The 13,518-nt window shown below is 39.7% G+C and overlaps 1 protein-coding gene across 1 annotated transcript in view; it reads right to left on the reverse strand.

The window, feature by feature from the left end:
* Positions 1-13,518, reverse strand: part of LOC121520660 (probable G-protein coupled receptor 158) — a 149,543-nt gene that overhangs the window by 54,576 nt on the left and 81,449 nt on the right. Inside the window, exon 6 of the mRNA XM_041804218.1 lies at positions 2,348-2,457. Coding sequence (XP_041660152.1) covers positions 2,348-2,457 — 110 coding nt within the window. The remainder of the gene's footprint in view (positions 1-2,347; positions 2,458-13,518) is intronic.

Here is a 13,518-nt window from a genome sequence, read left to right on the forward strand (position 1 = left end):
AGCTGCCCCTGTTGTACATTGGGATCAGTGTTTGAGTTTTCCTCCATGGTGCTTCTGTGTAGCAGACTGGGTGGGGCGGTGTCATGGCAGCGTCACTTCTTTTTTGCTGATTCCAGGCAGGCTACTTGCCTTGCGACAACTGGCTGCCTGTCACATGACCAGGCCCGCCCACAGATTTGGCTGGACCCTGCAGTTGAGATTTATTGATGTCAACGTGTGCTGGATCAGTATCCTTAGTGCTAGCTATCCTGGCTAACAGTTACTTCATTTTGGAGCTGAACAGTGTTTCAAGCTATTATTGGGACTGATGTTGAATTTATTTATTTGTGCCACTTTGAAACCTCTTTTAATATTTTTTCCATCAAATTTTTGTTGCTTTTATTTGCCATTTTTCATTAGTTGTGCAAATTTTACCCATTCTTGCAACTTTCTCCCTAATGTTTTCCCACTTTTAAACTGTTTTTCACCATTTTTTCCTGCCGTTTTGGACACTTTTTGCCTCTTGTAACCCATTTTTGCCACTCTCACCCTAATTTTTTCCCCACTTTTTAACTGTTTTTTACCATATTCTCTTCTGTTTTTGGCTATTTATTGCCTCTCTCCACCCATTTTTTTTGGCATTTTTTGACTGTTTTTGCCTCTGATAACCCACTTTTTGCACTTTATTTCCAATTTTTGCCACTCTTTAACCCCTTTTCGGCCATTTTTGTTAATTTGAAAGAAATTTGCCAATTCAAACCCATTTTTGCTAATTTCTTCCCATTTTTATCTCAAACCTTTTCCACATTCAACCATTTTTTTTTGACAATTTAAACCCTTTTTTTTTCTCTTTTAACCCATGTTGCCCCTTTAAATCCCGTTTCACCCATTCTGCTGCATTTAAAGTCTAAGTGAACCCCCCAACTCAGAGCTAACTCTGGCCACTTCAGGATTTCAAAAAATGCACAGAAAGTGAGCAGTTTGGTACTGAGAAGAGGAAGATGGAAGAAGATGGGGGTTTTTTTGTTTGTTTGTTTGTTTTTAAAGGACGGGTTTTCCAGATGAAGCGAAAGTGACATTGACCCCCTCGCCAGAAAGTGAAACATAGTCCCACAGACCTGCTGCCTCAGAGCAGTGCCAGATGCCAGTTTTAATGCAGTAATTTTATGCTTCCTTACTTGTTTTTGCTACTTGTACCCCCTTTTAATCTTTTTACAGCCTGTTTTAAAAATTCATAAGCCATTTTTGTGACTTTCTGCCATTTATTTTACTTCCATCTACCAACCTTTGCCTCTTTTAACTCTTTTGTGCCACCCTAAACACATTTTTACCATTTTTTAACCCAGTTTAATCTGTTTTCAGAAAAGGGGTTAACATTTTGAAGAAGGCTATATACTATGGCATAAATAGATTAATAAATTATTTGTTGCTTTGATAAGGGTGGTTGTGTTTCAGGTAAAATAAAAATATATATGTTATCACAGCTTAACTTTACAATGGACCATGATTTTCCTGACCTCCATGCAGCCCCTTATGGCTGGGCCTGGAAAGCTCTCCCCTTTATCCCTTCTTATGGGCAGCCTTGCTCATGACTACCTGCCAGTAGTGTGTTTTTTAGAGGATGACGCATTAGTAGAGAGAGAATTACAAGGGAAAAAACACAAAATAAGCAATATGGCAGGTTTACATCAGCTCTAAATGTCAGTTTTGATTGTTTTTCGATTAATTGCCCAGGACTATTATGTGTGCATCCCACTTAAGAAGGACTTCTTGTAGGCTTTCAATCAGGAGAGTGACAGGAAAAAATCAGGGTAAGTTACAGCATTTGGTCACACATGTGCAACTCACCCTAATAATAATAATAATAATAATAATAATAATAATAATTAAGAGGCATACAGTGATATGTGAAAGGGGCTGTTAACATGCATGGATTATTATGACACCTTTATGCTGCTAAATGGCTGTAGTTCAGTTGAAGCTCTAGTATGAGTCTGCTTGTAGAGCATAGAGAAGTTTTGAGCTTGTGTGAAAAAGGCTAATGATGACAAGGGCGGGAGACATGGTGAAGGGGAAAAGGCACAAGAAAAGGGCTCAAGGGGACACAGAGAGGAGAGAAAGCACAAGAAAATGGAAAAAAAGGAGACTAGAAGAGGAAAGGAACTGAGATGTAGAAGGAAAAGGGGAGAGGAGTGAAGACACAAATGAGGAGAGAAGAGGATGGTCTATTTTTAGTTTTATCTCCAACTTAGTGTTCTACATTTGAGGTAGAAATTATTCATATGAAGAAGATAAAACATAAATGAAATATTCTTCTCTCCCAGATGATGATTTTGACATTTTTTACTCTTTATTATAGTCACTGTACCTGTAGAGTTTGAGGACCACGGTGCCGTACATGATGGCGAATCCCAGCAGGCGGACCCACCTCAGGAGAATACAACGAAACACGCTTGGATGGAAGTACAGGATCATCACCTGCAGAGTCAAACAAAAGCTTTAATGTTGGAGCTGATGCACACATATTGATTCTGTTCTAATTTCTCTGTTTTTCCCCCGGTGAATCACTTCTTCAACTCCTGCCTTCCTGCTGTAATCTTCACACAGAGAATCAGAAATGAAAATGTACAGCGTGTGAGGAGCTGCAGGCAGATTTGGCCTCGCAGATTTCTTCACGCCTCCACAGCTGCTGCTGACAACTCTTACTGTATGTTGCTCATATGTCAGCTGCAGATATAGAAGTCTAAAGTATTAGATGATATCTCACTAATGATTTCTCACAGTTATTCACATGTGAATGGCTGCATCACAGGAGGATGTGGATGACATTTCCAGGAGAGTCTTAAGACTTTTTCAACACTAAAATACACAGCAGAGGTGTAGCAGCGTGCACAGGAACATGCATGAATAGAAACTTGAGAAAGAACCTTACAGACCAGCTAGAATGTGTAACACAGAACACACACACAACATACACTCCCCTCCGAAAGTATTGGAACAGTGAGGCCATTTTCTTTATTTTTGCTGTTGATAAAAACATTCGGGTTTTACATAAAAAGATGAATCTGAGACAAGAGATCAACATTTAAGCTTTTATTTGCAGGTATTCACATCTGGATCTGATACACAGCTTAGGAGATAGCACTTTTTGTTTGAACCCACCCATTTTTCATGGTAGCAAAAGTGTTGGAACATGTGACTGACAGGTGTGTTTTGTTGCCCAGGTGTGTCCTGTTACATTGATTGTTGCACAGAAGCCCAAGAATGTGACTGTGAAGAGTAGACCAGATACAAATCTCAGTCTGGCCTGGACTCTGCATCAAATCTTTCCTAACATCTGCAAAGGCAACAACACAAAGCTGGTACCTGAGGAACCCCAGAGATACGATACGATACGATACAATATGATACACTTTATTGTCCCCTTAGGGAAATTTGTCTTGGACTCCAAGAGCTGCACAGATAAAGCTGCCAATTAATAACACAGAAGTAATAGACTAGAACAAAGATGCAATCACATAACCCACACATATTGCACATACCCATATTGCACAAGACTCTCATAGGAATAGTTAAAAACAAACATGCTGGCAATAAATAACAATGGCAAAGAATAAAATACAGCAAGATAAGATAAGTTAAAAAAAGATAACACTATGACGTTATTGCACAATCCAGCTACATCTTCACGAAACATTAGTCAAAACCCTAATTGAGGTGGGCATGAACGAGTAAAGCTGTTCAGTTTACATACCCTGGATGTGGCTCTGTTGAGGAAACCTCTTTGTGTGCATTAGGTGAGTGATAGGGTGAGGGTTAGGTACAGATTCTGCTATCACCACAGATATGCACTGGCATACAGAGACGCTGAGCCATTCTACAGTTAATGGTGAAAAAAAACACGTATTTTTTATGCACATTGGCCTTTTCGCATTAAGCATCCAATGATGAGGGCATAACACCTCAGCATAAATACAGTAAAGCGAGAGCTGATGGAAGTGCACTGCAGTTTAGATGACTTTTTATGACACATAAACTTTCCAGAGATCAGAAAACAATTTCACCTCTGTATGACTTTGAAATGAATGATGTGTAAATACGGTTGGATAATATAACTTTGACAATTACTAAGCCACAACCAGGAGTTAAATCAGTCTGAGAATCCCGGTTGCTTTTTATCCATATGCGCATGACAAGGTTGTGATTGTTTTCTTTGGGTTTCCTTCATTCAGAAAGGAACTAAAGTGAACATATCAATATTTTCCTTAATTAAACACACTGTCAGGTATTCTGAATATTTAATATGGATTGTTAGAATCCGTGTGGGATTTGACACACCTGTTGTGGCATGCGCTACAGGAGCGGGCGGTAATGGTCAAAGCCGGCGGAATTCATGGCTTTAGTAATCATAACAGACTAAATGATAATCTATTCCTTTAGCTGTGATCATTTTCTTAGAACTGTGGTACTGCAACAGCAACCATCTGCTCCGCCTCCAGGTCCAACTAACAAGTCTAATTGACTTATGACATCAAAACACCCACATAAAGTTGTCAGCTCAGTGCAGTTGCTCTTGTTTTGAGCTTTAAAGGTGAACAGTTTGCATCTCCCATCTCCACTGCTCCGAGCTGTACTCTCATCCTGACACAGATCGTCTCTTTATGTATATAAACCCTGGGCTGGGAGTGAAAGGGGGGCACTTCTTACTGGTTTATTAAGTCCAGACTCTATGAATATGAGTTTAAGTTAGTTTGAAACAAAGATTCCAGCCAGGATCAAGCAAGCAAACAAGAAGGGCATCTTGAAGCAATAAGAGGAAATATTCATCCAAATCACGCTCAATGCTCCACCGTCTCCACATATGTGGAGAGTGTTCTTAAATGAGAGAGCCGTTAGCTTATTTAACTTCTCATCATAGAAGTTAAATATCAGAATAATGACTTTATTAGCTGTATATGTTTTGGTGATAGGGATAAAAATGTTTTCCTGATCACTGGAAAGTTTTTGCATCCATATTACTTTGTAATCTGGTTTTACGGTTTGTGAGAGGTGAGTTAGTGTCTGTGTTTTAAAAATACCTGTGAAACCCCAACATTAAGGTTCAAACTCCTATGAAATTAGGAGATCATGACAGGTATCCAGTTGAGCTTAAATAAAGAAGGTTACAGTGTTTGGCTTGATATTTTTCTTCAGGGCTGTGTACATCAAAACACATCAGTCCTGTTGTCTGTGGATTTCTAATGTACTGGTTTTCATTCTGAATGAAGCACAATAAAGCAGCATATATTGACAGGAATATGATAGAAAACATCTAAACATTGAGATACTGATCCAAACAGAGAAAAAGAGAATTGGTAAAGTCCAGCCCAAGATTTTGTTTTAAGAGAGGCAGAAATATCATTCTTTGTACAGAGAATCTATGAACTGCTTTGTCTTAGGAGGTAAATGGCGATTTAAATGTGGAAGATGTTCTCATTGCTCTGATACATAATACAAAAATATATTAGTATCCTCAAACAGGGAAAATACAACATTAAAAAGTTGATAATGTATGTCCAAACATTTTATAAATGCTCCAAAATATCTCTATGGTTAAATACAGAATATGTAGGACAAACTACATAAATGCAACCTTAGTTGCAGAACACAGAGCTTCTATTAGAAACAGAAACATTTAGTATGCCATTGCAAGACATTATGAAAACAGAAAAAATGGCTCTGTTGCGTCTCTTAAACTTATGTGTCAGACACGCTTTAACCTGTTGTTGTTACCTGTTGTCTTCGAGTAAAGACACCTTGCATACACCTCACTTGTCTATTATTTGGTGTCCAACCGAGTAGGCCTGTAGTCAACCAAAGAAAAACTTGGTAGATTGAAATTAAACCCACACACCGACCAATCGATTGGTCATTCAGGCCAACACCCTAAAAACAGGAAGAAAAAAAAAGAGAGAAATCCTTCACCTTATCTCAGAGCCAGTTTAATCTGTGAAGTTCCTCCCTGCTTGCTCCAACAGTCTAATTTAGTAATTCCCAACCTTTTTCCCTGGAGCCCCTCTACTTGAATTTAAGAAAAGCTGATCAGTTTGAATTGTTTCATGGACAAAACTCTAAGAAAATCAGTGTATATGTGTTTATCATACCTTAAGAAGTGTGTGAAAACTATTTAGGTAAGGTTTTGCCATGATCTTAGAAAATATATGCCAATCTAATTTTGACAACCTCAGCACAAAGGTAGCACAGTTCAGTCTGAGTCATCAGCGCTGGAGTCCAAGTTAAGTCAAGAGTCCTCCAAATCAGTACTCGAGTCAGAGTCCTGGACTCCAGTACTACAACACTGGCTGCAACACCTTTTCCTTCAACCACTTCTTAGAAAACTTGCATTTACCTATTATTTTCATGCACTCCATCTTGCTCTCTAGGGTTACAGTAGAGCTTTAAGGAAGCACTGCTAGCTAAACGGCCCAGAAAACTAACAAGCGTGCAGACTGACATCAGATCTGGTGGAGTTCCAACAGAACCTCACGTGTGCTTAATTGTAGAAACAAAGGCAGAAAAACTAGGCAACACAGTTTTCACGAATCTGAAAGTAGCTATAGTTTCAATGTACCAACTTTAAATACTTTTAAGACTCTGCAGATACCCTGTGAGTACACGTGACTGTGTGTGCGCATATGCAGCTCAGGATGTTATTTCTGATTTGCAAAAGAGCCGAGAATTTCCAGTGACTCACAGAGTGTCAGTCAATCATTTTCAGCTTGGTATGAGCTTCATTAACGCCTGAGACTTTCAAATCTGAGCATCCCTTGGCATTTCTAATCCTACTTTGTTTCATTTCATTGGTGTGTATCTCATGAGGAGGCAACATGTCACGTCTTCACTGACCCGAGCGAAGTTTAGTTTAGTCACGCTTTGCTCTGAAGATCCAGCACAGCGACTATGAGCTTGTTATTACTGAAGCAAAGAGAACCTGATTCACTCAAGTGATGGATACCCGCTCTCTGTGGTGTTAAAGCATGACTCCTTCCTGAGTCAGCCTCGTCCTGCTGTTTGATTTCACTCTGCATAAATTTCACATCAACCACACAAAACAATACCTCTGATTGTCCCATGTGTACATGCTTCATCTGAGCTCTCTCATCCACCAGTAGGATTTTAGTAGGTGTAAGTGTTACTCCAAAGACGTAGTACAAATGAACACCTGACTGCATAGACATAATCAGCCTAGCACCCTCCTACAAGCAGAGAGAGCAGAGTTTATGTCAGGACAAATCATTGGCAGGCTCACACAAAAGTCCAACTGGCAGGTTATCGCCTACTGTTGTTTCTCACGTGGATTTCACTTCATCAAGTCTGTAAATAAATGCTGCAGAGGAGCTCTCCTGCTGTGACCCTGGTCAAGTCCCAAATGGTAGTTTGAAGCTGCTACTAACCTAATTCATTGCATACCAGTGTTTTTTTGTTTTGCATGTATTTAGTTTTCCCTCAGTGAAGGCTTGCAGGAGGAAAGGCAAGTCACAACAAAAGGTTACTTAAAGGCTTAAAGGGGCCAAATGTGCAAATTCTGCACTGAAACATCTACATTAATTTAAAAATTACTAATCCTGTTGTCACACATATTTTTCAGGTGTGTTCTTTTAAAACCTCAAATATTTCCAACAGTTTTTAAAGCCAGAGAAATTCTCAATCATTAGTGTTGTAAGATTCCACGTCTTGTTACAGCGACTGTCATCACAGAGAGACTTATTTGTTTAAAAGGCTAAAAAGTCTTTTGAAATCCTCTTTGGTCAGATGCCATGGAGGAGGGGAGTGGGCTCCAGGAGTTTATCCAGGATCATCGGGACCGTGGCTCCTGGGAAACAGGGAGTGGCATTGTTGTTAATAATGGAGTCTCCCACGATCAGTGTTGCTGGGGTAAAGATAGGATGAGGAGATGGTGGCTGTGGGCTAATGACAGAACGATAGCCGAGGTCCTCTCGCCTTTACTGGATGGAGAGGAGCTGTGGCGAGGCTGCAGCGTCATCCCAAGAAGAGGTATTCCTTGTCTGCCTGGGAGCGTCTTAGCATGGCCTCATTCAGGCGTGTGAAGGATGCTGCCAGGGAGGATGGTGGTGAAGGATCTTGCTGTTTTGCCCGGTCTGGGGTGCAGCCTGCCTCGCTGTTGCTGTGCATTGTGAGTGGATCAACAGGCGTTGCCTTCGGGGATGGAGTTGCAGCAGTTGGAGCCTGTTTGGCTGGAAAAACCATCAGATAGGGTGGCGTAGTGGTTGGAGAGCCTCATCCGAGGCAGGGAGGCTGACTTGTCCGAGGTCTTGTTGCAGCCACGGACTTCCAACTTGGGAATACTAGGGGATTGGCATGGAGCAGGAGAATGGTTGGGTACCATCTACCAGGTCCCAGGTAGCTGTATCCTGAAGAGCCCCGGTATGAGAGGCGTTCTGCTCGGAGGCCACATTAATGAAGCAAGCCAAGCGTGTTTTTCCTTTATCTTCCTTCATGTCCACGATCTTTCTGTTGGCTTTTTCAAGTAGGGTCCTCATCGGGTAGACTGGGCATGTTATTGAAACCAGGTTATCTTTTCATCAGCTTCTTAGCTTATTCTGGAGGGACTGAGTTGTCTAGCGGATGTTGTAGCTCTAGTTGTAGAGCAGAAAGTCCATAAGCAGGGACTCAAAAAAAAAAAACAAACAGTTGGCTGGCTTAGCTACCAGGCTAAAAAGGGTATGGAGGGATAGCGCTAGTTAAACAAAAGCTGCTCAAACGAGTGTGATGTTTAAAAACATTCATCGAGGTGAATCGCTTGATTAAAACAGAGCAAAATGTATTTCAAGAATGACTCAAAAGCAGTCATAAATGTTGAACGACAAGGCTTCATACATTTCTCACTAGTTTGTAAAATAACCTCTACCTTAATTTGAGCCAGGAAAAACCTTGAGCAATGACTTCCATAAAAGAGAGTGAAATCAAACTCCATCTGGGTTTGTTGTTCTCAGCTATTTGTTCACACTGACAGGACAACCTTTCTCTCAGCTTGTTTATTTGTCACTCCAAGGAAACCTTAGTCCCGCAACCGGCTGGGGAAAGAGAGAAGACCTGCTGTGCCCGCAAGGGATGCTGTGTCTAGTGCGTATTGACAGAGAGTCAGAGGTCAGGTCAGGTATGGGAGCACATGCTGGTTCTTCTTTTAGTAAATACACAAAATATTGTCTGATTTGTGGACTGATCGTTCAGATAGTCCGGGACTAGTTGACTACTTACTGACTGCTTTTTTCCTTTTCTCATGTTGGAGATTCATTTTCAAAAGTAGACTGTTGTTTCCCAGCAACCAAAATATTCAGCGGTTAAAACAAAGCAGCCACTTAGTTTTAAGTCCATTTATTTCCATATTTTAATGCTTATTTCAGCCGGTGAAATAAGAGTTTTCTGTGTTGACTGTCAGAACAGAAACTGTCCGCAGTAATATTAACTAGCTGTATTCACAACACAGAAATAAATGGGTGTTAAGGTAGAAGAAGGGGCCGTACATCAATCCTGCTTTTGGACATACCGTCCATCTTTATACGCAGTCAATAAATGAATCAAATATGATGCTATTAAATTCACCTTGTGGCTAAAGCCAGATAGGGCACAGTGGTATATTTATCTTTAAGAATTATTCACATATGTAGTCTGGAGATTAGCAGTGAAAGCTGTGTTCTCACCTGATATGAGCTGTGTTCGTCTCCCTCACCCCTCCTCACAGACAGGATGTGGGTATAGCTAATGGACGGATGGATTACAGATGCACTATAAGCTCTTCCCTGTGGAGCTCAGCCTGTGATGTATCCCCCCTCAACGCAGCCTTGGCATTCAAGAGACAGCAGCTATCCAGAGTAATTAAGCTTCAGTAACAACAGCACCTGTAACCTCTTTTTTTTCTCTGAGAAGAAGCACAACATCTGTGGCAAACTAAACAAGCAACCAACCCGGAGGCAGGAGCAGTCTGTCTGAAAGAAAACCTAATTGGGAACATGAATAATGGTGTAAACTCTGAGTTACCTCCAACAGAAATGTAGTGAAGACTGAATAATAAGACAAAAATATCAAATCTGATGACATCTGTAGTGCTTTTAGGGAGAGTTCAAACTCAGAGGGTATCAACAGTGATAGTGGATTCGAGTTATGTCACAGAAACACTACTACAGCTTCATTATAAATGTGATAAATCTGTTGCATCATCAAATGAATTAAAAAAAGTTAAATCAAAAACTGCATTAACTGATAAACCAAGGATTCCTCTCCTTTAATACTCCCTCAGGCAGAAAAAGACAGCTACCTATGATCTTTCAGGATAGTCACTTCAAAGTGTGGTCCAAGAAAGCATCAATACCTAGAGCGCTGCTTTGAAGAAACAGTCTTTGTCTTTCTCTTTGAACAATACAAGAAATACTTTTTTTTCTTCAGCTATCTTAGAGATTGTGTTAGACTTAGTTACTGTCTGTCATTTTGATGGACAGGGATATAAAAATCCTGTCATAATGTGTAATTACCTGTTGTTTTAATTGTTATTTTAATAATGAGGCAACTGGATCAAATAAACAATGAAATCTCATCTATAGTCTAGCCCTTCGTCTGTGTTGTCTGTGCTTAACAAATTTTTTAGACCCCCAACCAATAAAAGATTTATGCCACAGCTGCCATAAATTAAAATGAGGAACATCATCAAGTAGACAAAACTATCTGGGCAGTTGTATAATTTGGATGTTTGTGTTTCATTTTTTGCCTTTTTTAGAGTCAAATTTGCTGATATTTTTGTCACAGTCAGGCCTAAATCAGTGGCTCTAGACTAGTTTGGGACCCAACAGTGAGTAATGGAGCTGTTTCCACTGGGTTGTGAATGTGTGCCTCTTAGAAAAACAAGGACATACATCCATACACTTCCCTCCAAATGTACTGGAACAATGAGGCCAATTCCTTTATTTTGCTGTAGACTGAAAACATTTGGGTTTGACATCCAAAGATGAAAATAACACAAGAGATAAACATTTCAGCTTTTATTCCCAGCTTTGTTTCATCATTATTCAGTCTGCTGTTTTGTTCCATCTATGATCTAAACTGCAACAGCTTTCACTGAATAAATTTGAGTGGTTGAAATATGGGTCATGGTGCTCATGAAGGAGGTGGTGGTGGATACTGAGGCTAGACTGTTGAGGACTAATGGCTTAAATCCTCTTTCTTAACCATTCTGATGCTCAGTCTTAACTGACTCAGACTTAACTTAACTCCAGCACATCATCTGGACTATGTTTATGTGCCCAAATGTTGCAGTTGCTGCCTTGTGATTGGCTGATTAGATACAAATTTAAATGAGCGGCTGAACGGGTATACCTAATAAAGTGACTGGTAGGGGTGATTGTTTTATGTTCTGGTGGCTGGTTGATGTTATCCTGGCAACTACTGATTTTATTTGTTCCATTCGCTTCCTTTGTAGAATTGTTGGTGACAAAAAATGTGAAACTTAGAAAAAAAAGTTTTAAAAACTGCCAAACTTAGTCACAGCTTTCTACCCAAACCTCATTAAACTGTCATTATGTCCGTGTTTCTAGGCTTCAGTCTGTCCATGTTCAGTTCAGCTCAGGTACTGTATAAAGACACACCTCCCTCCTCATCATTAGAAATATGACTCACAGAGTAAAAGCACTTTTTTCCCACAATCCTCATCAAATCCTCACAGGGCCAAACTCTGTCATTGGTATTCTGTTCATTAGAGAGTGAGAAAGATGGAGAGCCAGGTCCATTTTATAACCAATAACAGGAATTATTTTTGTTCCTTTTTAATGATCCACTAACCACTGTGAGTCACTCTGCAGATCAGGATCTGATATTTTCGAAGGTATGAGGAGGCCAGGAAGAAGGGCAGCTTTCTATTACTGGGTGTTTCATCTTACATAATCATTTTTAGAGTAATTGCTTCTATCTTCCATGGCTTGCATCTTGATATTTTCAAAAGAAAAATCTTCAAAACTCCAGCAATTAGTGGAAAACAGTCTCAACACAAGTCGTTATTTTCTTTCTTTTACCAGGAATGATTTCAATCGAAACCAAGAGAACACAACTTAGCAAAAAGGGGAAACATAGAGTGGGACTAAAAAATTGAATCACCAAAGTATTGCAGTTTTTCATTGGATGGATTTCAAAAATGCTATTTTTTCTATAGGATACACAATCATGATGTCATGTGTACTTGTAAAACAGCAGCCAACTTCAGCCAAGACGATGCATACTTTATTTTCTCATGGCTGTCTTTCAAGTTTTAAATCTAGCTTTGATCCTGGGACATCACTTCTCTGATTGAACTAAATTACATATAACATTAATCAATTGTTCAATCCTAACTGAACCAGTAGAGAGTTCATGTCATGTCTGTGTGCGTTAGTCTAAGTAAATCCAAGTAAAGTGCTAAATAAATCTTTATTTTAGGTTTGCTGTATGACAGGTAGCTTTGTAATAAACCACAAGGCCAAATTTCAGCCATGAGAAACATCTGGAAGTTTGTAAAATTCAGCTTCAAAATTTAGGAAAAATGAGGCACTAAAATCTGCTACATTATGTTGTGGGGGTGTCGGTTAATGCACCAAAGCCACATCCACTCATGAGAAATACGATCCTCTCACATTTTAAAAAAACGCTACGTTACAACTCTCTTTTTTTAGTAGAGAAACAATCACTTTTATGTCATGACAGGCAGACAGTTTAGAGCTAAAAAGTCTCAGTTTCATCTTTCCTTCTGTATTTAACGTTTCAGGTACACTTTATGTCTTATTCTTTTAGTTATGTAAAATTATGTATCTCCCGTTTACGAGATGTCTTTGTTGTGAGGTTGCAGCAGAAAACACTCCATTTCCTGATGTTGCACTTCAAAATAAAAGTCTTCACATATTTAGGAGCAGAACGTGTCTGTGATCACATACTTAATGGTGTATTTTAACTGAAAAAAATGTACATACAGGAAGTTTATGTTTGGCTCTGGTCATGGCCCAGCCTTATGGTGGAACTCGCAGTTTGCACAGCTTTAGATCTCCAGGTTGGCAAGAATTAGCAAATATTATAGGGTCAATCAGATGAAATCCCTCAACTAGTTTGTTGAAATATAAAATTTGGGGCTCACCCAAAAATGCAAAAATTTGATCTCTAACTGATTGTAGCGTGTTTCCTGTATATTTTAGAGGTTGGCCCCCAAGACACTTTTTTTTTGTCGTCTCATCATGTTACACATGTGTACTGATTTGCATGCACATAGATCTTACCCAGTCCTCTATCTCACATTTGGGGCCTTTGTGGGACCTTGGATTTTCACAATCCCACTAAAATATGAACATTTTTCACCTGACAGACCAGATGGATTCGTTTCACACATCCATCTGAAAAACCTTCCATAGATGGCGTTTTGGAAAGTGAATAGCCTTTAAAAAAAAACTCAGACAGTATTTGGATGAACGTTCTGTCTGTCACATCTTTACGGGCCAATCAGAACAAGAAAACATGTGAGGTCATAGCCCC

The sequence above is a fragment of the Cheilinus undulatus genome, linkage group 13 (assembly GCF_018320785.1).
Source record: "Cheilinus undulatus linkage group 13, ASM1832078v1, whole genome shotgun sequence".
Lineage (NCBI taxonomy): Eukaryota > Metazoa > Chordata > Actinopteri > Labriformes > Labridae > Cheilinus > Cheilinus undulatus.